We start from the raw sequence: 22,164 nt of genomic DNA on the forward strand, positions 1-22,164 counted from the left end.
ACCCAACCTCTCTGTTATAATATACTGCTTCCTATTTTTGGTTCAGACGTGAATATTAGGAGGTCAAGTGCTGAACATGAAAAAAAAAACTTACCTGTGACAACAGGCCCATAAGTTTGGGATCTTTTATAGTTTTACATTCAATCAAACCTTCTCCTCCCCATCTTGAGAGACAAACGTGTAGCCTTTGAGGGTAGTGAAATTATGTACATCCAGTTCCTTGTCTGATGGTCGGGGTATCATGTTGGATGTGGGTATTCTAGTAGTGTGTTGCATTAATGTGTGTTGCTACTGCTCTTGTTCTAAGTCTATTAGTGACTCCTAGCTCACATTTGCTGACGTATAGCAGTGTGATAACTGCACCTCTAGGTCCAGATAATGGGGCATTGCCAAAGAAGTCTCATATTTCTAACTTCGTTGCTGTGTGTTTCCTTAGTGTTATCTAGATGGTTCACTACATGCTGCGATTGTGTAGAGAGGTTGTTTTTCATTTGCTTATTTGTTCGGTATTAACCTCTTCCGTGATCTTGACGAGCTCAGCTCGTCCTGACACGCGGGGATAATTCCCCTGCTGTGCTGAGCGCTCTATTAAAACGGGTGTGGTCATGACGTGCTTAGCTTGCCATGAGCACAGCGCCACCGTGCTGCGTGACGAGCTCAGCTCGTCATGAGCACCCCAGCGCTGCGCATGCCCCCCCTCCCCTAGCACAGCTGGGAGATTAGCCCCGCGGGGAAGGGGTTAACTACCTTGTAACTAATGCTGCCTGATTTAATGTTGCTGTGTCGCTGGAGTGGGAGCCAGTCACAGCCTTGCTATTGCAGATGGAGTGGTTTCACATGTGCGAGCCAATGATTAGATGAGTGGCTGTATAGAACATTGCACCTAAAGGGGGAATGTATGTTTGTATGTGTAGGTGGCATCCAGAATGCCTGTCAACAGGATGCTGCCTTTGCTAGTGTGAGAAAAAAATTAGAACTTGTTATTTTAGTAAAAGGTATGTTTTAGTAGGCTGGATTTGACCATTAGTATAGCCTTAGCAGGTGCTACACCATCTGGGCTTTCTTTTTCATATGGAAATGTGAGTATTGAATTAGAGGTCCTAAAACACAGTTCTGATGGAGTCTCATAATTGCATGTTATTAAACCAGTCTGAGGTTTTGGAGTAAGAGTTGCAACAGTTTGAGGATTTACTACGTTCTGGTTGCATGAGCTAATTGAGTTTGAGCGAGTCGACCAACATCCAGGAATGGCTAAGGCCCAAGTTAATGTCAGATACTGAAGAGTCGATTATGATAAACCTGCCGATCATCAACGTATTGATGAAGGGGAATGTCTTGTTAGCCAGGTAAGACAGCTGTTCCGGGTAGTGCTATAACACAATTGGGACTAGGATGGAGCATGTTTTGGTGACTTGAAAGACACCATTTGGCTATGCAGTCTATCAGCTAGGTTGGAAGCACTGAGTTGTGTACCATATGTTTGATGAACACGTCAGTGGATAGGTTATGTAGAGATTGGTAACTACCGTAGTGAAGGTGGCTGAGAAAATGAGGGGGAACAGGAGGCAGGACCCACCATTATGAGTGCTCTTCAGTGTGTGGCCGATTGCTTTGATTGTGGCAGTTCATGTGCCACAGTGGAGACAGAGCCATGATTGATATGCCATAAAGATGTGGCAGCCTATTTGGTCTTGAAGTTTAAGAGCAACTGATCTTTAAAAAACTATTTTGAGGAAACTGAGCTGGGTAGTGGGGCATTTTGTGGAAAAGTCATCAGGATTTGGATAAGCTTCCTTTTCATGAGGGGAATGATTTGGTCAGTTCTAATAAAAATCAGGAGTAAGCTAACACAGGGGCTCAGGTGGGGTTGGGGGACAGGGATGGCGAAGGTGCTGTAGTGTAGTTCCTATATTCCCAATAGGCTCTGGCATTGGAATAACATATACTGTAGTTTAGACGTAGGACTGAGGTCAACTAGGTCTCAACTGAATATATTAAACTTAATAGTGAGGGCCAGCTATCTCAGAGGTCACTAGAAACTTTCTCGAAATCACAAGAAGGGATTAGTTTCTGACAACCGCATAAGCATGACAAATTTGTTTCCCAAGAATAAGAAATCAAATCTCTAGAGTCGCGGAAACAATAGATAACTATTTTACTCAGTCAATCGTGCATGCTTCGTTTCACCAGAGGTGTTGAGAAAATAGAGAGACAGGCGTTTTCAATAAAAATATTTATTGAACAGTCTTCTTTCTCAAGCATTGGAAATGAACTGCTACAATCGTAATACTGGTTATAAAGTACAAGGTATATAATACGAACAGTATTATAAAGTAGCACTGTAAAAGCATGATATGGTTTCTAAGCCCTAAAAGTGCATAAAATGTATAAAATGCATACAGTAATAAATAATGACTAAAAGTACTCAACTGGTGCTCCTAAAATACGCCTACCTCTGTGTACCTAACCTAAGTCTAGTACGAGGGAAGAAGTGAGGAGTAGCTTAAGTTTAGTAGTTCTCTGCCAGGAATCTATTCCAAGATTTCTCTAAGAGGTCTAATCAGCTCCGTACCTTGGTTTTAGAGTGAAGGAGGTCTTGTATCTCTCTCTCAGGACTCTATTTCCCAGATACCCGCAAGGGTAAGGCGGAAACACTGGAGCTGGATTTCTCGGCAAGAGAAAAGACAGAGTCTCGCAGTGCGTCAGTTGGAGGGTCGGCTTCCTTCGGCACGTGCTGCTGCAGGGCGTCGGGCAAGTAGATAGTCGATCTGCTCCAAACCACTGTGTGTTTGTCTGGGCAGACCTGGGCATATTTATACTTTGAAGGTGCCGAGTTTGACGCATGTTTGGACTTAATATAGTCACTCAAAGGCTTATTTCTTGGAAAATGCCGGGAGTTCTTGGAGAACTTAATATTCAAGCAGGGGGAAGTTCCTAGCTGCTGAAGGCGGGTTTTTCCAAGAAATTGTTGTTGATTCTCGGAACTTAGTGGCAGTAGCCATGCCGTATTTGGGCTGCAAGGCTCAGGCCAAATATGGTACTGATATCTATGTCTATATAAGGATATGATAAAGTATACCTATATAAGGGCATGAATCGGGAAAATTTACACCCTGGTCCTAGATTCATTTACAACAGTGCAAGTGTGAAGCACTGCTGCTTCACTAAACTGACCCTCAGCGCTACTCCTTTTGTTACTGCGGGCTGATATTGCTGACCTGCTGCAAAACGGGCCCCCTCACCCTTCTAGCCTCCCGGGAAAATGCCCTATGCCTGCTACTTCCAGTCCTGCAGGACTGGCAGTAGCAGTCCAAGTAGCAGCCAAGTAGGGAGCTCATTGTTTGTTTCCATCCAGCCCCGCATGATGTTCACATGCCTTGTTGATGCATTGTAGACACGCTTTCGCTAACCTTTCTGGACCAGAGGCAGGGTAAAGAACAATGGTAACTTATTGTAGTATGCACATTTCACATTTATTGTGTATAAAGTGCACCAATAAACATGACTAGAGAATTGGAAGGTGTGTGAACAAAACTTGTAGTATGTGTTTGGCTGTTCGCATACTTATAGAATTTAGATCGATGAAATGGTTTCATCTGAGAGGCACTTCTGTTGAAATCTCGTATTTAGGGCAGAGCCCTTCAGGAATACATACGCAGCTTAAATGGCAACACTTCAAAAGGCATTTACCTTGTGTAAATGTTTTGTTTAATGGAGGAGTACTTCTCAAAATATGTTCAGGTTTGTCCTTTTCCCTAGAAACTAACTTTCTCCACTTTAAGGTAGCTACGTTCTCTTGTGCACTACTTCAGCTTTGAAAAATGTGATCAACTTTAGTAACGCTTTGCAGAAGAATTTCAGAAATTCCTAACCCTCCTTTTTCGCCCACTTATTACTTTAAAACATGCCCCTTGGCTGACTGGCATATGACTGAAAATTAAAGATGTTTTTCTTAAAGCTATTGTGATCCTTATGTATGTCTTGGGTCACTCTCCAACGTATCACTTTGTATTTGTATGAATCTACCCTGACTGTCCTGGTAAATTTACCCTTATCTGAAATGTATTTGTCACCATATTTTAGTTGAAGTTGCTGATGTTATTTCATTGAATTAACTTTCATGGTATGATGAAGATGTGATCTTTGCTGCTGAAGCTCAAGAACTGTATTACATCACTTGGATAGTGAGAGAGACAAAGGGCCTGATTTAGAGTTTGACAGATCAGATACACTCACTGTCCGCCAAACCCTCGCTCTGCCCAGTCAGTTATGAAGTCCTACAGACCGTCAGGTTTCCAACAGCAGTGCCCCTGCTGGCTCTTCTATTGGAAAATGACCTCTGGTGCAGTAGGGGCCATCGGAGTAAGAGTATCCTTCCGACCCAATCCATTTAGAGCGGCCAGTCTGAGGTCATATTTTTGTTTTGTTTTTCACACCCATGTGAAAACTGGCAGTCGTGAGCAGAAGGTAAATAAATGACCCGGCAGCCTGTCAAAAACAAATTCCTGCTTTGGGAGTTGGTTTCTGAAAAACTAAGTTTGGTGCTTGGCTGTCTAAAAGACTATGGACTTACACCACACTAAAAGTGACTTCACTTGAGCCGTTGTTGTGATGTCTTAATTTGGTGGGCAACAAAATGGCCAGATGGGTTCATTTGACAGTCTTGCGCCACACCTAGCCAAATAATCCTAAGCGGGCAAAGTTTTCATTTGATCATTTTTACTTATTTACATATATTCTTTTCGAAACATTTCAATATATCCAAAACAAAACACTTATCAAAAATTTACACCATCAATACAAAAAAATTCAAAGGACATGATACAAACAAAATGAAAAACATTGATATAGACACCATATACAAAGGGGGTCCAACATTGCATAGAGTGCAAACCACTCTTTCGCCCAAATGCACTGCATTAAGAAAAGATCTAAAGAAAGCTGTTTTCTCTGGGAATGCATAAAAACCCTAAGGAAAGAGTTCAAAAAACAACGTAGGGAGGATAGGAGAGCTAGTAAAGACGCATTCTGGACAAGGATAATATTCAACACCAGGAAATCTAACTCCAGGAATTTCTGGGAGACCATAAACAGGTTCAGTAGACCAGCCAAAGCGATAAAGAACTCAAATATGCCAGAGCTGCTATGGTTAGCCCCCTTAGACACTGTGTTCGTAACTGACAAACGTCATTCAGGAGCTAAGTACGTTGAACACAACCTACATGGTTGTCTGTTAACAAGCATGTAGGTTTAGGCAGAAGGTACTCTACAATAAAATGCTGATATAAGATACGCAAACACAAGACTTCCTGCTAAAGAGTGCACTATGGACGGCTCTACAAAGCTATGGGCAATCAGCTTATTACAAATATTTGAATGATTTCATCAAACAGCTGCAGTTAACTGAACTGTGGAATAGGAGCGTGCCCTATGATACTTCTGAAAGGGCTACAGATTAAGCAGTAACATTTTCAATCGTACCTGGAAGACACAAAAATCCAGAGTCAGTTCCCAATCGCACACCTAAATGGTGATTAAAAACGATGATGCCTTGAGCCCGGCGTTATACTAGGCATCTCTTTTCCAGCACACTTAAAGCACAGACTAATGGCCTTGCGGTTTGGCAAATTTCCAGTGCTGGCTTATCGACCAACCTGGGACTACAGTGGACCCATAGAATGTAGACTTTGTAAGGAAGCAAAAAAGGAGGACTTCATTCATCTGGTTTGCATTTGCCCTAACCTGAACAATAATCTAACATTATTAAAAAAAGAGTTTAACAACAGAGGCACTTGAACATGCAGAAAGGCAATACTGGCGAGTCTCAAACTGTAAACTGGTGAAATTCTCGACAATGCTCCCCCCCCTCCCCTCCAAAAAAAAAAAATCAGATGGAGGGTTTGATAACGGAACAGATTGGTATCTGTTTTAGAGTTGTTAACTTTTTAGGTTTAAAGCATTTTTATTAAGACAAAAGAAACATGGGGAAGGGGTATAGGAGGTTAAGGTTACATACAATACAGTGAAGAAAAAAAAAGCGTGTCTCAGAAGCGTTGGTCAAAAGGGAGGTCGGTGGTCCAGAAGTGGAAGACATCAATCGTAAAGCAATAAGGCAGTGCACATAACCCTCTCACGTACCCCAACCCCCCACCCAAAGCTGAGCGTAAGTAGCTAACCGCGATCCGACAAAGTACAACTCAATCCCTCCGATCCCCTCATCCCCAGGAAAGAAAAAAGGAAAGGAAACAACACCCCAACTCCCCCGTCCAATGGCCCGTGTTAGAATAACCCGCCCCAAACAGCCCACACCCCATCCCCTAAGCTCTTATTCCCCATTCAGTCTAATCCGCCGGGGCCGCCGGTGGCGTCAGCCTAAGAAGACGAAGGTACCTCGGGCAGGTGAGTTCCAGGAATTCCGTGGACAGTAGTGCCAGGAAAGGTTGCCATAGCTCCTCGAACTGATCTACGTTCCCAGCCACTGTAAGCGACATCTTCTCCATACCCAATACCTGCCAGAGTCTATGTAGCCAACCAGTAATGGAGGGGACAGTGGCGGTGCGCCAGTGGACAAGAATATTCTGGACCGCTGAGCCTAGCGCAATAGCAATCTGTCTACCCCTGCGAGACTTCAACGGGTACATTAGGTCATTGGGAAGGCCTAATAAAACATACGCTGGGAAGCGCGGCAGCTCAATCTCAAAGTGCCTATCTACCTCATCCAAGACCTCCTTCCAATAAGCAGTCCGCACCGGGCAAGCCCAAAGAATGTGCGAAAGGGTACCCTCCTGTCCGCAACCCCGCCAGCATCCCTTGTCGGTGGGTTTATGCATTTCATATAGCCTCTCCGGGGTGTAATACCAATAAGTAGACACCTTAGTAAAGGTCTCCGTAACCCCAGTGTGGTACGCAGAATGCCTCGCCCGATATGCGATCTTGTCCCATTCCTTATGGCTTAGAGTCCTGCCCAATTCTCTGTGCCAACGCTCCCTCCCCGGGTTATGATAGTGAAACGTCGGGGGTTGAAGGAATTTATACAAATCGGTAATGAGCTTGGCGTCCGAGGCCCAGGTCACCAACCACCGCTTATACGGTGTGATTTGGTGGGCTGCGACGTCGCGTACCTGGGGTTGGAGAGCCCAGTGTCGGACCTGCATATAGCGCAGTCTGTCCATTTCCGTCAGGCCGAATTCCTGTCGGAGTTGTTGGAAAGGAATCACGCCCTCCGGCCCGTAAATCTGGAAAAGTGCCCTGCAGCCCGCGCTGACCCAATGGGAAAAGGCTCCCGGCTCCAAGCCTGGGGCAAAGTCCGGGTTACCTACTATGGGCGTGAACGGCGAGGGGAAGGTAGTCAGTTCACGGGGCTCGCAAACCGCATCCCACACCCGCAGGGGGACCCGCGTAACAAAAGAGGCGTAAAGATTAGCCGGGCGATGCGCACGGCGTAGGAACGGAATCTCCTGGAGGGAACGGCCCGCCACCGCCTGGTCTTGAAAAAGCCAGTGTTTGTCGGATTCCCACCTGCTCCACTCCACCAAATATCGCAGTTGCGCCGCCTGAAAGTACTTCCGGAGGTCCGGGATACCAAGACCCCCCGCCTCTGGGGCGAGCGTGGAGAGGACCCTCTTCATCCGTGGCCTGCGGCCTTGCCAAACGAAGCGGGAGATGTCAGCCTGCGCTTGCTGTATCCAACCCACAGGGGGCTGGAGAGGTAGAGCGCGGAAGAGGTACAGGATCTGCGGCAGCACCATCATCTTCACTGCCGTGATGCGGCCCAGCCACGAAAGCAGGCCCTTGCTCCATCGGCCGAGTTCCTCCTTGATCTTCCTGCTAAGGGAATTGTAGTTAGCTGTCACCATCTCAGGCAGCAAAGGCGCTAGCAGGATCCCCAGGTACGGCACCGTAGACGAGGACCACTGCATGGGGAAACGACGCTGAAGGTCTCTCCTGGTGTCCGCGGCTAGTGACACGTCCAATGCCGCCGACTTGGCCATATTCATTTTAAAGCCGGCCACACGTGCAAAGGCGTCCAGTTCCTGGACGCAAGCAGGGAGTGACCTCCTGGGGTCGTCCAGGGTCAGCAGGACATCGTCCGCATAAAGGCTGACAGTATGGACATATTGGCCCATCTTAACCCCAATAGCGTCAGGATTATTGCGAATCCTCTGGGCAAACGGCTCCATGTAGAGGGCGAACAAAAGCGGCGAGAGGGGACAACCTTGTCTCGTACCGCGTTCGATGGCAAAATTACCGGAGCTACACCCATTGACCCGCACCGACGCCGACGGTCTTTTATAACAATTGAAGACCATGGTGCGGAACTTCTCGCCGATTCCCAGTTTCCTGAGAACAAGCTCAAGGTACGGCCAATGAACTCTGTCAAAGGCCTTCTCCGCATCAACTGACAGCAACATCCGCTCCCCCGGGATACGTGAGGCCTTTTCTAGTACGTGCGTCACTCTCTTGGTGTTATCAACCGTCTGTCTACCGGGTACAAAGCCAGCTTGGTCCGCCTCCACCAATCCCGGTAGGTGTAGACCAAGCCTGGACGCTAGAATCCCTGTATATAGCTTGAGGTCAACATTCAAGAGTGAAATGGGCCTGTACGAACCACACAAGGTCCGATCCTTCCCGGACTTCGGGATGACCGACACAGTCACGTTAAGAAGGTCCGGCGGGATAGCGCCAGGTTCGGAGAAGGAGTTAAACAGGCGAGCCAGGATTGGTGCCACAGCTGAGCAGAAGGTCTTATAAAACAAGGCAGTGTAGCCATCCGGGCCCGGGGCCTTACCGTGCTTCAGTCGCGCTATAGCGGAGATGACTTCCTCCACATGGATGTCCCTCTCCAGGTGGTCTGCCTGGGCGGGCTCTAGCACCGGGAGGGCCACTGACTCCAAATAGTCCTCGGCGTCCCGCGGCGAGGAGGGCTCCGCAGAATATAATGCTTCGTAGAAGCTACGAAAGGATTCCGCCACCTCCGCTTCACCAGAGACAGTAACCCCGTCCGTACCCACCAGTTCCTTCACCACATTACGTTGCTGTGCAACCCTGAGCCGATGGGCCAGGAGCTTACCACACCTGTCCCCCCCTGAGTAAAAGGCATGCTTCAGGCGCAAAGCGGCATACTCCGCCCTATCCAGGTCTAGTGCAGACAGGAGCTTCCTCGCCGCCTTCAGTTGCCTCCAAACTCGAGGAGCCCCCGTGCGGCAGTGAACCTGCTCAAGCTCCCTGACCTGTGCAGTCAGTTCGTCCCTCTTACGCTGCCGTTCCTTATTCTCGGCCGAGGAGATGGAAATGAATTCCCCACGGAGGACCGCTTTCAAGGCAGCCCACTGCGTTGCTTGAGACGTGTCGGAGTTGCCATTGTGGACCAAATAATCCTGAATGACCTCTCCTACGCGCTTCACAACAGACTTCTTATGTAAAAGGGTATCACGAAGCCGCCACGTCCTAGTCCCTATCGGTGGGGTGCATAGCGCGCCAGAGGTTGTGCAAATCCATCTCCACAATCCGGTCCTTCACCGCGCGGGAAAGTTCCCCCGTCTGCGGGGAGCGTTGCGCAGACCTGTCCATAGCTGAGTCGAAGTTAAGGTCCCCCCCCAGGACAACATGGCGGTCGGGCGAGGCAGTGACGTCCACCAACACTGAATCCAGGAAGCGATCCTGGTGATCATTCGGGCTATAAACTGAGCCAACCGTAAAAGCTATTCCCCCAAGTCGCATGCGGTATGCAAGAAGCCTCCCCTTTTGTTCGGCATATTTATACAGAACCTCGCCTCTAAAGGAGCTAGCTAAAAGAATGGCTACGCCCGCAGTCTTGGTCGCTGCTGAGGAGAAGAACTGAGTGGGGAACTTGGCAGAGCGCAGCCTATGGCAATCCTTGGGCAGCAGATGAGTCTCCTGCAGAAGGCATATATCCGCTTGCGTCCCCTCCAACAGGGATAGGATCGCTCTACATTTCACAGGGTTATTCAGACCCTTAACATTAAGGGTCACTACCTTTAAGGATTGCATTCCACCCGGGGGACAGAAGCGCTATGGAGCAAGCAAGGGATCAGCGGGGGGGCGCATGGGGCAGGCGCGCGGGAAAGGCCAAGACAGGCCGAGCGTGAGCATGGGCAACATCGGACGGGACCCCCCCAACAACAAAACAACCCCTACACCCTTCCAGAACATACTTATGGCAACTAGCCAAAAACAAAAACAAATGAAAACACCCCATTGTCTCAGTCAAGCCCGGTCGGGCAAGTCCGTAGAAACCAACCAAGTGGACGTTCAGCCACTCACCTCCAACCGCCCCCTCCCAACTCCCGGCCCCAACCCAGCATCGAAGAGGCTAAGAATCTCTCCCCCCGGAGTGAAGTTAGGCCGTCAAGGCCACGCCATTGGAGTCGGGCAAGTTCCTGGCCGCTGTTCTCAAAGCATCCGCCATATCCGCCCTGATGGTGGGGGAATCAGGGCGACTCGCACTCGCCGGTGACTGTCTCCTCGTCGATCTCCGTCGGCTCCGTCTCTCCGGGCGCCTCCACATCGGCGTGGCTCCATCCTCTTCCGTGGCCGTGAGACCCAACACTCCGCAGATGTCTTGTAGGGAGCGCAGTTGGTGTAGCGCCCCGTTCCATCTAAAGATCAGACGGAAAGGGTGTCCCCAGGAGTAGGGCGTCTCGTGTTCGCGCAGAAAATCAGTGGCAATCCTGAAGGACCTGCGCTTCTGCAGCGTGATAGCGGAGAGATCTTGGTAGAGTGCCACCGGCCGCTCCCTGAAAGTTAAAGGCTGCTTCTTTCGGGCCTCCGCCATGATGCGCTCCTTCAAAGGGAAGTCGGGCAAGAACGCCAAAATGTCCGGAGGGGGCAGACTGGCGCTGTCGGCCCACCCTATGCGCTCTGTCGATGCGGACCGGGAAGTCTGTGTCTTCCCCCAAGATCTCACGGAACAAGTCCTGTAGATAAGCCACCAAATCGGTCCCCTCGTCCGCGGACGGGACACCCCGCACCCGGATGTTGTTCCGCCTGGACCTGTTCTCGAGGTCTTCGGAGTGGGCCTGGAGCTCGACACATTGCTCCCGGAGGCGGAGAACGTCCTGCTGAAGATGGACTATCTCTTCATCTCGGCGCTGGGCCGCCGTTTCCACTGTTTCAACTCGCTCGCCAAGGCCCTCTACCTCCCTGCGCACTTCGCGGACCTCGCTGGCCACTTCCTTCTCCAATGTCTGAAAGTCTTCCTTGAGGGAACTAAATAATTCCTCCATAAAGGACCTCGTGACCGGTGGTTCGCCTCCAGCCACTTCTGCCGAGGCCCGGGAGGATCCCGGCGACGGTTGTGTTCTGTCCCGCAACTGCTGGGCCCTGCCAAGCATGTCCGGCAGGGTGCGATCCCCCTTCCTCGAGCCGCCTCTTCCAGACATCGTGGCCGCTGCAGTGGACAAGGCTCGAGTCCGGCCGCCTCAGAGGCGCCCAGTCGTCCGTGGGCACCAGATGTGGAGACCGCACTGAAAGCAGGGGTGCTGCGTCACAAGCGACAAAATGGCGGTCCGGCCCGGGCACAGCCAGTCGCGGCACCCGACCAGGGTGGCGACCGGGGGCCGAAGTAAGGGTCTCTCTGCAGCGCGCCCCTCGGGAAGTTAGACTGGTAACAGAGGCGAGAGTAAGCTCCCGCCAGCCAGAGGCACGGACGGGGGTCACCAACGCCAGCTCTTCAGGGGCAAGATGGCGGCAGGGTGGGGCCAGGGAGAGCGGCCTGGGCTGGCAAGACCACCGGCGGCCCCCGGGACACAGCGATCAAAGAAAGTCCGCAGCCAATGTTCCACAGTTCCACCAGAGGGCCCATATAGGTCGGCCCCCGTGTTGAGGCCTCCGGCTGTCGCCTCCGGGGCCGGGGTCCGCACCGCACCGTGTATCGTCGTCGCCAGCGGGGGGACAAAGCGCCAATTCTAGTCCAAAGTCAACTGTGCCACCAAGACACCGGCCAGAGGGCTCTGTTGTTCCCCGGAGCGCGGCGGATCCGATCCTCTCCGGATCGTCGGCTTTCAGCACCAGGTCCAGCCGAGGCGCCTGGACAGCACTGCAGTTCGCTCCGCCTCCAAGGCTCTCCTCCGTGCTTCGATCTTTGAACAAACTTTCGAAGTGCTTCCTCCGAGGCGATGAGAGCCAAAGTGGTATCACTGTGTGCACCAGGAACTCCGGCACATTCCTCTCGCCCGCTGAGCAGCAGCGGGGGGAGAGAAGCGCAGAAAACGGGGCTCGAGCTGAGCCGGGCCGGAGGAGCTACGGGAGGAAGCGTCCGCTCACCCCGCCATCTTGGCCACGCCCCGAGTTGTTAACTTTTGAGTGTCATTTTATCAATGAAAATAGTTTTCATGTTTCCAATGTACGGTCTCGCTTTTTTCATAAATTATTCTTAGCTTTTAAAAATTAAGTGATAATAATTGTAATATTGTGATGGTTTTAATGAACTGAAACAGTAAAAGTATTCATTGTCCTTGTATGGTGATTTATACTACAGGAAAGCCATTTAATCAATAACACATGCATTTCCATTCCATATTTCGGCGATTGGTGAAACTGAGGCTACTTACTAAGGGTCTTGGTGTGGTGTGACGTGGTGCGGCATGAGGTGGCGCGTGACTTTGGTAGTGGAGTGTGGGGTTATTTGTAAGGGAGAGGCGTCTTCTAGCTTTGGGTCAATTAAATTGGTTATTGTAGTTTGTAACCACAGTGGCCACGGCTACCTCCAACCTGTATAAGACTGTTTACTATTGGTTTAGCATCTAGAACTCCTCCTCCAACAAGACAGACTTAACTGTTGTGCTTACTGCAATAGTTTATCCAAAAAGAAGCGAATAGAAAGTTTTCTTTATGTATAGATTACACACATACATGTCTTGTTAACTCTGGTGATGAGGCCTAATTATAACTTACTTAAATAGATGTGACCGTTTTCTCAATGGTCTCATATCTCTCAAATCTTTTATTTCTTATCCACAGCTGCTTCATACACAGACAGTTCTGATGATGAAACCTCTCCGCGTGATAAGCAGCAAAAAAACTCCAAAGGCGGCTCAGACTTTTGTGTCAAAAACATCAAACAGGCTGAGTTTGGACGCAGAGAGATCGAAATTGCTGAGCAAGGTATGTATTTCCGATTATCTGCTCAGAGTATTGATATATGTCAACTAATCCAGTGTTTATGGTTTCCAGCACGGATTAGGTGGATTGTGTGATTTTGCATGTGATAACTTTAATGGCACATCATGTGGCTTAACGCTAGAGTGGCCGACTTTGAAGCTGGGGAACCAGGTTCGCGTCTGGCGAGAGGCTCACGCATCCTGTGATTCTGGGCAAATAACTTAATCGTCTCATTTGAGGGGGTCCCAGTCTTTCCCAGTCAAACGTCTTGTTGATGGTGGGCAGATGTGAGGGTAAACGAATGACCGGTTATGTTTCTTTCTTTTTGCCTCTTGAATACTGTTTCAGCTTTTCATCCATGTGAAGGATTGATGGGGGCACACAATGTTCACGTTACTGCAGTTGAAACCAGCCTGCAGCAGCTGTTGATAGTTTTGAGAGATGAAATGATGGGGTGCATTCATTTGCCCCAGTATTGGAACTTTCATAGATTCCCATGCTTTTATATCATTCACCGTCGTCGGAATGGGAGTCTTGGTAACAAAAATAACATAGCAGTAGGCACAAAAGAGAAAGAAATAGGCCTAGGCCTCATTCCCTTTTGTAGCCCATCACTCTGTTTGTGTAAAAGAGACCAAACCTCGGCATCAGCCAATCAGAAGAGCCTCATCCCTTAGAACCCTCCTGAAGGAGCCTCAGATTTTCTACCGCTCGTTGTGCTTAGGGAGTCTCCTTTGAGCTCTGCTCAACTTCTACTCTTCAGAGAGTTTCTTCAAGGTTTTTTCTTCAGATTCTTTTCAGATTCACTTCAGATTGTTAACTGATCCTACCAGGATGTCTGACAAGGAGAAGGCCCTTTTCCAGTCATGTTCCACCTGTGGCAAGAAAAGGCTTTTCATGGAGGATAAGCATAAAGACTGCATCTATTGCCTCTATCCTGACCACAAGGCTGCGGACTGTAAGATCTGCCGCACCTTTTCAACCAAGACCCTCCGGGACCGTGAGGGTAGGCTTCTGACATGGCTCCAGAAGTTGAAATCCAGGAAAGATACTGTCTCCAGTGACGGTGAGAATTCAGCATCGGCATCTTCCTCAAGAAGGTCAGTAAAAAGGGGTAGAGGTTCCCCTTCTCCTTCTGTGGAGCGTCATTCTAAGGCCTCAAAAAAGACCCCCAGAGAGTATGAGAGCCAGGGTCCAGGCAAATCTCCTCACCGAGGTGAAAAGGAGAGGGTAGGACCATCTACGCCTTCTGAAGGGGTGAAGACTAATCCAGCCTTCAAGAATCCCTCTTCCCATTCTTCTGACAGAAGTTCCAAGTCGTCGTCGACGAAGAAGGCGTCGTCGACGGAGGCTCCATCGACGAAGAAATTGAAGCAGAAGCTGAAACTGGTTCAGTCGTCTGGCTCGTCGACGGAACAGTCGACAACTGGATCGTCGACGGATACGGTAGCGACGACTAGGAACTAGTCGACGACAACAGCATCGGCGACGAGGGTGGTGATGACGTCGTCGACGACGGTGGAGACGACGACAGTGTTATCGTTGACGAGGGCGGCGGCGATAGCAACATCGACGACGATGGCTGGGATGTTGACAGTCTTATCGTCGACTGCATCGACGACGCCCATCTCGTCGTCTAGTGTTTTTGTGTCGACGACGCATACTCCGTCGACGAGGCTGACGACGACTGCATTCTCAATTCCATCATCGACGAGATCGTCGACGATTTTGTCATCGGTAAAGAGGATCACGATTGCCATGACCAGGATTACCCCAGGTTATCTCTGTCCGGCTTAGGGATGGAGATTACTATGGCTTGCATCGTCGTTTGCGGAAGATGACCCTTCTCGTAGGCCTCCCCGTAAATCCGTTCCAGTATCGGTACTAGGATATCGGCATAGGTTGAGTAGAACTCCACCGGGAGTCCATCCATGCCTGGGGTCTTATTTTTGTTTAGGTGTGCGATCGCGGCTCGTATCTCATGTTGGGTGACGAGACCTTCTATAGATTCCCGTACTGCCGTGGTCAGCTGGGGAAAATGGAGGTCCTCGATGAAGTCAGTTACATGTGTAGGGTCACCTATTCCTGTGTGGGCGTACAGAGCCTGTAGGTGGTCATGGAATGCCTGGTTGATGTCAGACTGTGTGCGCACTAGGTCCCCCCTGTGGTTCCGGATTTTAGTAATGACCGGGGTGTCCGGCCTGCTCGGATTAATCGGGCCAACAACGCCCCAGAGCGGTCCGCCTCCGTATGTTGTTTCTGTAAGTAGGTCTTGTAATCAATGTTGCGCAGTGTTTCTAGTGTCTCGGCGTGTGTAATATTCTGTTCCTGTAGAGCCTGGTGTTTTTCTGGGTCTAACGCCGCCTCCCGCTCAAGTTCTGCTAGGCGGTTCTCCACTTCACACAGTTTCTGGTGGATTTCCTGCCTAGCGCTCACCAGCTTCCCAATCGCCTCGCCCCGCACAACCACTTTCATCGCAACCCAAACCACTAAGTTGGAAGATGCATTGTCCCAGTTCTCCTCCCAGTACCGTGTTAGGGCCTCCGAGATAGTCGCCTTGAAGGGGCCGTCCTCTAAGTGCTGGGGATCTAGCCGCCATGTTGGGACCGGGGTCGGGACCCTTCCCCAGACAATCGTACATTGGAGGGTTCTGTGGTCCGAGAATGTCTTTGCCAGGTATTCAGGGGCACTCATCGATGGGGTCAGCGAGCGGGTGCAAAGGAAGCAGTCTATTCGTGTGTGCAAGCCATGTACCGGTGAGTAGAAGGAGTACTCTTTGTGTGTAGGATGTACCTCCTGCCATATGTCAGTGAGTCTCCAGCTGTCTACCCACGCCCTAAATGTTTCAGTGAGCTATGCTACACCGGCCGCCTGCAGGGGTGGGTGTGACCTGTCCAGGGTCAGGTCCAGCACCGCGTTCCAGTCTCCCCCAAGCACCCAGGGTATGTCCGTCCACGTGGAAAGGGCTCTGCCTACCGTCCGCAGGAATGATTCTTGGTCGTAGTTCGGGGCGTAGATACAGCCCAGAATGATCAGTCGTCCGTCTAGGGTCCCCTTGACCAGGACATACCTGCCCTGCTCATCTACCTTCTGCTCTATTGCATTGAATGGTGTCCCGTGTCGCACCCATATGGTGGCCCCCTTGGAGAATGCCGAGTATGACGTGAAGTATACAGTCCCTCTCCATTTCTTCCGCAACTTTTGCGCCTCAGAGGCCGTGAGGTGCGTTTCCTGTAAAAAGGCGATTTGTGTCTGCTGTCTAAGTAGGTAGGAGTGGACCCTATGCCTCTTCTGTACTGCCCCCAGCCCTCGTACATTCCAGGTAATTACCCTGTACTTTCCCTTTTGTTCATCCATGGTCAGCAGGCGTGAGAGTCTTTCTCAGGGGTGGTCTGGTGACTAGAGCGTCTGGGAGCTGAGCCAAGGAGAGTGCACCTAAAGGAAAACAAACCTTTAACCTTTCCAAAAGAAACCCGGCGCAGCCATAAAACATGGCAGAGCCCAACATTAACATTATGAACACATATAACCAAACATTTGTGCCTTCGCTATTGGGGGGGTTGACCCAGCACACTTGGAGTCATCGTGTTACCAGTTCCGGTCTCCGCCGGCTCAACGGTAGCCCGGCCAGGCGCTCACTACCGAAGTAAAGTACAGTGTGATAATATGTAGCATCAGGATACCCAGCATTAGGCAGCCTTCATTCGTCCCCAGTGGCATCCGGTATAGCATTGTTTCCAATGGACATGGGATGTACCAGGGAGTGGGCCAGTAACTGTTCTTCGCCCCTCTTTACCACCCCCACCCTCCTGGGGTCACCAATGGATACCACCATCCAGGACTCTGAAAACATTATATCAAAAGGATACCATTCGTGAGCTGCTACAGAGAAGTCGGTGCAGGAGATCTCCCCCGGACTAGCTGTCTATGAGGTCGTCCGCAGCTCTAGGGGTTATCGATGCGGAGTTCCCCAGGGCTCCTCTTTAAGTCCTACGCTCTTCAACGCATACATGAAGCCACTGGCTGAGGTAGTTCGTCCGCATGGTGTCAAGATCATCTCCTATGCGGACGACACCCAGCTGGTGGTCTCCCTTGCTGAGAAGAGCGGCCTCCAGTCGCCACCAGACCTAGCGGCCTGTTTGGAGAATGTAAAGAAGTGGATGATGAGCTCATGCCTAAAGCTAAACGACGATAAAACTGAGCTGATGATCCTGGGCCCAGCCTCCCCCGCCTCCATAGAGCTGATCTGGCCATCAAGCATGGGAATGGCCCCACCCCCCAGAGACAACATTAAAAGCTTGGGCGACTGGCTTGACAAGTCTCTGAGCCTTAACACACAGGCCACTAAGATCTCAGCTACCTGCTTTGGCCTCCTTAGGGTGATTAAGAAAGTCCTTCCCCTCCTCTGTTCTGAGGCCAAACAGATAATTATACAGGGCCTCATCCAATCTCGTTTGGACTTCAATAACGCCCTTTATTTGGGAGCACCAGACTATACCCTACAGAAGCTCCAACGCACCCAGAATTGTGCTGCCAGAGCGCTGCTGGGAATCCCCCGGAGGACTTCAGTAAGAACCGGTTTAAAGACCCTGCACTGGTTACCTGTCAGGGACAGAGTAAAATTTTAATCACTCTGTATCGCCCACCAGACATTCTGGGAAACGGGCCCAGACATCAATCGCCCCCTGATTTCTCCCTACAGGCCCAACAAATCTCTTCGCTCTTCAACAGCATTTTTGGCCGAAATCCCCAGAATACTCAGAGCCAGAGCAGGAGGACGCTCCTTCTCGTATAATGTTTCCAAACTCTGGAACTCCCTCCCTCTGCAGCTGAGGAACAACCCCAACCTGACTACGTTCCGGAAACAGCTAAAACCCCTGCTATTCAATGCCTAAAAGTAACCTCAAGAGTGCTTCTTCTGTTTTAGCGCCTGGACGCCTCAGGGCAGCTGCAGCGCTCTACAAGTCACATTTTCATTTCATTTCATTTCATTTCATCGTTGGGAAGAGCAGCACGCTGTTGTCAGAGTCCGAGTGACCAGTGTTATCCTCTGATTCAGTGTTTATTATCGCCGGGTCCTCTCTGAAGGAGCCCACAAGGGAGATGGCCGCCCGACGTTCATCTTGCTGAAGTGTCCTCGATGGTCCGCGTTCTGATTGTCCTCTACCAGATCCAGACGAGGAGTGGCGGCTACCTCCCGAATTTCTGTTCAGTGCTCCAGCCAACTCTCCCTGAGATACCTCCTGGCTGCCGTCCAATCCCATCACCTCTAGCCATTCCCCCGCGTCCGCTGGGCTCTCAAAGAAGTGCGATTTCTTCCCCTGGATGACTTTCAGGCGGGCTGGGAAAAGCAAGGCATACTTCAGGTGCGCGCTTCTCAGTTTCTTCTTCACTTCCATGTAGAAGGCCCTCTGTTTTTGCACCATGTTCGTATAGTCCGGATATAGTGACACCCTCTGGTTTTCGAACTGGATGGTGGATTTCTCGCGGGCTTTCCGCAGTAGGGCGTCCCTATCCCGGTAGTTGAGGATACGGACAATGAGAGGGCGAGGGGGGCGACCCAGCCGAGGCTGCCCCGTCGGGATCCTGTGCGCTCGTTCCACACTGAAGTACTGGGAAAGTCCGTCCGTCACCACATACTCTCTGAACCATTGTTCCATGTATTCCTCCGCCCGTGGTTCCTCGCATTTTTCCGGCAGGCCAATGACCCGTATATTATTTCTTCGATTATGGCCTTCCGCGTCTTCAACCCGCTCCATCAACGCGGTCATCTGGCCCTGAATGTCTCGGGCGGATGTGTCTTGGTCCGCCACCTTGGGTGTGAGCTCTGTAATCGCAAGGTCGTGGTTCTTGACCTTGTCCGCCAGCTTACTGTGGTCCGCTTTTAGGAGGGAGAGGTTATTGGTGAGGGTCCCCAGCTGGTGTTCCAGTGCTTGTCGGGAATCCTGGATCTCCTGGAGGATGAGGTCCAGCTTATCAGGTTGCTGGGCACCCGCTCCCATCCGGTCATCCAGGCCAGGGTCACCGCCACTCGCCCCCGCACTCGACCTCGGGCCTGTCCCCTTCATTTCTCCTGGGCCGTCCACTTGTCTCAGGCCCTTTCGGACCATAGTGTGCTCTCCTTTTAGGGCTTTGTCCTCCTCTCAGGAGCTATGGCGGCCGTTCACTTTTGCCACTGTGTCCCTGGCCCTCCGTGCGTCTGCCACCGCTGTGTCCTTTCAGCTCTCACTGTGTGGGAGTCCCGTTAGCCGGTCATGTCGGTCCGCTACCAGTGTTTCTGTATGTGGGCCCCACCCCCTGTAGGGTCAACGCCAGACAACCGTGCCGCAGCCCGGTTTCAGCTCCAGGGTCAGCTCCTCGTCCCAGGTGCTCTCCCGCGTGTGGATTCGCGGACCCCAGTCCGCCTCCTTCAGTCTGCCGAACCCTGTGCTCCAGGGCGCCCAACCGGCTGGTACCAGGGGTTATAGGACCGGGGGCAGTTCGGAGCCGCTGGGGGTCCCCCGGAGGCCCCCTCACTATGCTGGCCGTGACCCTGGTATGGGGCTTAACGCCGTGTAGATCCCAGGATGGCGGCCCCTCCCAGTGTAGGCCTCCGCTACAGCCTCAGGTTCCGGCGTACAGCCTCGCCTCCCTCCGTCGCTGTAGCTCCCCTGGCCTCTCAGTCAGCGTCCTCCAGGCCCCGGCGGGATCGGGAGGGCCGCAGTCGGGTCGTCACTGTGCTCGAGTCCCCAGCTCCAAAGGCCTCACGCTGCGGGACTCTGCACGTCGCGGCTTCAGCGGATGTTCTTGCCCTCCGTCTTACGGGTTTTCACCTCCCGGCCACCGCCCTCAGTAGTCTGGGCAATCCCGCTTGCCTGTAGCACTCTAGGCCGTGTCCAACGCCGGCTCACGGCCGCGCTCTAGTCCCCGGCTTTGAAGGTCTCCCGCCGCGGGACTTCGCCCGTCCCGCCAAATACTGCAACGGCGAATAATCCTGTCGCCTCTTCGAGTCTCGCGGTCGCACAGAATTCTGCCCTCAGATCGCTTTTCTCAGCAGCCCGATGGGTTCCGCTAGTTCGTATTTTACAGGATATGGCCGGGCCGGGCACGGAGCTCTAACAGAAGCCGTCCGCCATCGTGGCTGGTCGGCCACGCCCCCCCAACAAATAATATATACCGTTAAGACATGTTCTAAATAGATAAGGGATCCTGTGGGTTCCATTCACGAAACATCTGCAACCCCATTCAACCTTCTGGCCAAGAATTGGACAGGGTCATCTTCAGGACATAGTTCAGTCATTTGGGAAGAAAACAAGAGAAGGCTCCACAAAATAGTTCTTATTTTTAAACTTTATTTTTCATTTTCTTCAATACAAAAACATTGTGTAAATGTATTTGTTCACCAGTGCATCATACATTGTCGTGTCATATCCATACCAATGATTAGTACAGTTTGCAATCCTCAAGTTATTTACCAGCCAATTAAAAGCTGCTGCATTCACTGTACATTTTTAAAATAGAGGGTCCCCCTCTGATAACTCGCCTCCCATCCATTAACCACAATAAACGTGCTTTGCGTGAGAGTAATTGACACTTATCCGGAATGATCTCATTGCCAATATTACAATAGAGGCAAGTTCACCTGCACTGACACGATTACCCCACTCCCTCCGGTACTATGCCCTGCTCCAACTGTACATCGGAATCCTGACGTAAGGCCTCAATGTATGACCGGTAGGGGCCCTAATGTCCTTGGGACCGGATGAGCTAGGCATCACGCTTGCATATAGTGCACTGTTAACTTTACAATAAGCAAGACTATGCAGCCAAGTCTGGCCAGTCGGAACATATTTGCGCCCACAATGGATAAGCCACCTTTTGCTTCGCCAGCAGTAGACCTAAAGATGCGAACCGTCTGATCTTTTTGGGGAAATACACTGTTTAACCCAACAAGGCCACTTTGGGGTGGGAGTCAGGGAGAGATTGGTAATTTTCCCTAGTGTATGATGGATGCGTTCCCAGTAGTGTTGCAGTTTCGGGCATGTCCAGGTGAGATGTGCAAAATCGGCCTGAGGAGCGAAGCATTTACAACAGTTGTGTGGTTGGAAGGGTCTATCTTGTGTGCCAATGCTGGAGTGAAGTATATGTGGCGCTGAAATGTGAAGTGTAAGAGCTTGTCTACTGTTCAGTGAGACACCTTGTGTAACCGAGCAGCATTTGGCACATTGCTCGCCTGTAATTGTTGTTCCCAAATCGACTTCTCATGCCCTGCGGATTTTGCTGTCATTTATGTGTTTCAGTGCAGTACATACCTTATAAAGCTTTGAAATGAAATGTATGTTATCTGTGTTCTCAATAACCATAGTGAGAGGGGGGAATGAGGTCAGCTCAAATGGAAAAGTTGGATATGTGGAGCGGATTTAGCCCATGACGAATCTGTCCATAATGTTACCTGTTTGGAAACGGTATGTGGCCACCCGGGTAAAGATCGCCTATCCGCGAAAGTTAAAATTTCGTCAGAGTACACTGTATCAATCGTTCACCCGTGATTGGTATGAACCGGGGGTTGACAAAGGGCAGAGCAGAAGAATAAAGAACACCTGTACCTGTGATCCGGCATAGTTTCTTCCATGCCCAGCAAGCGTGGAAGGGTATACTCAGATGTGAGTCCCTTGCTCATTGCACCATCAGGATTCAAGCAAGCCGGGCCGAAGACGGCTGAAATGCCAGAAACCGGTCCCCGGTAGCTTGTTTCCTTCCCAGTATAAGAATTGGCTTGGTAGTTTGGTCTGCCCTGTTCCCATGATGCACTGGGCCAGGGTCAGACTAATTTGCATATAGCCAAGTTCTGAGCTGGGATGGTGCAGTGAGCTAAAAAACGGTGATGGATCAAGCCCTGATCTTTGGACTGGGTAAGAGTGGTCTGCTTAATTCAGACACTCTGTTCATCACCACCCCCTTTTCTGAATCATTTTTGTCCACCATAAGCGTGGAAGGGTATACTCAGATGTGAGTCCCTTGCTCATTGCACCATCAGGATTCAAGCAAGCCGGGCCGAAGACG

At 50.7% G+C, this 22,164-nt stretch overlaps 1 protein-coding gene across 3 annotated transcripts in view; it reads left to right on the top strand.

The window, feature by feature from the left end:
- AHCYL2 (adenosylhomocysteinase like 2) overlaps positions 1–22,164 on the top strand; it is a 484,174-nt gene that overhangs the window by 211,803 nt on the left and 250,207 nt on the right. For all 3 annotated transcript variants that reach the window (XM_086918893.1, XM_086918894.1, XM_086918895.1), the window contains exon 3: positions 12,982–13,125. In XM_086918893.1, coding sequence (XP_086775019.1) covers positions 12,982–13,125 — 144 coding nt within the window. The remainder of the gene's footprint in view (positions 1–12,981; positions 13,126–22,164) is intronic.

The sequence above is a fragment of the Lissotriton vulgaris genome, chromosome 1_1, assembly GCF_964263255.1.
Source record: "Lissotriton vulgaris chromosome 1_1, aLisVul1.2, whole genome shotgun sequence".
Lineage (NCBI taxonomy): Eukaryota > Metazoa > Chordata > Amphibia > Caudata > Salamandridae > Lissotriton > Lissotriton vulgaris.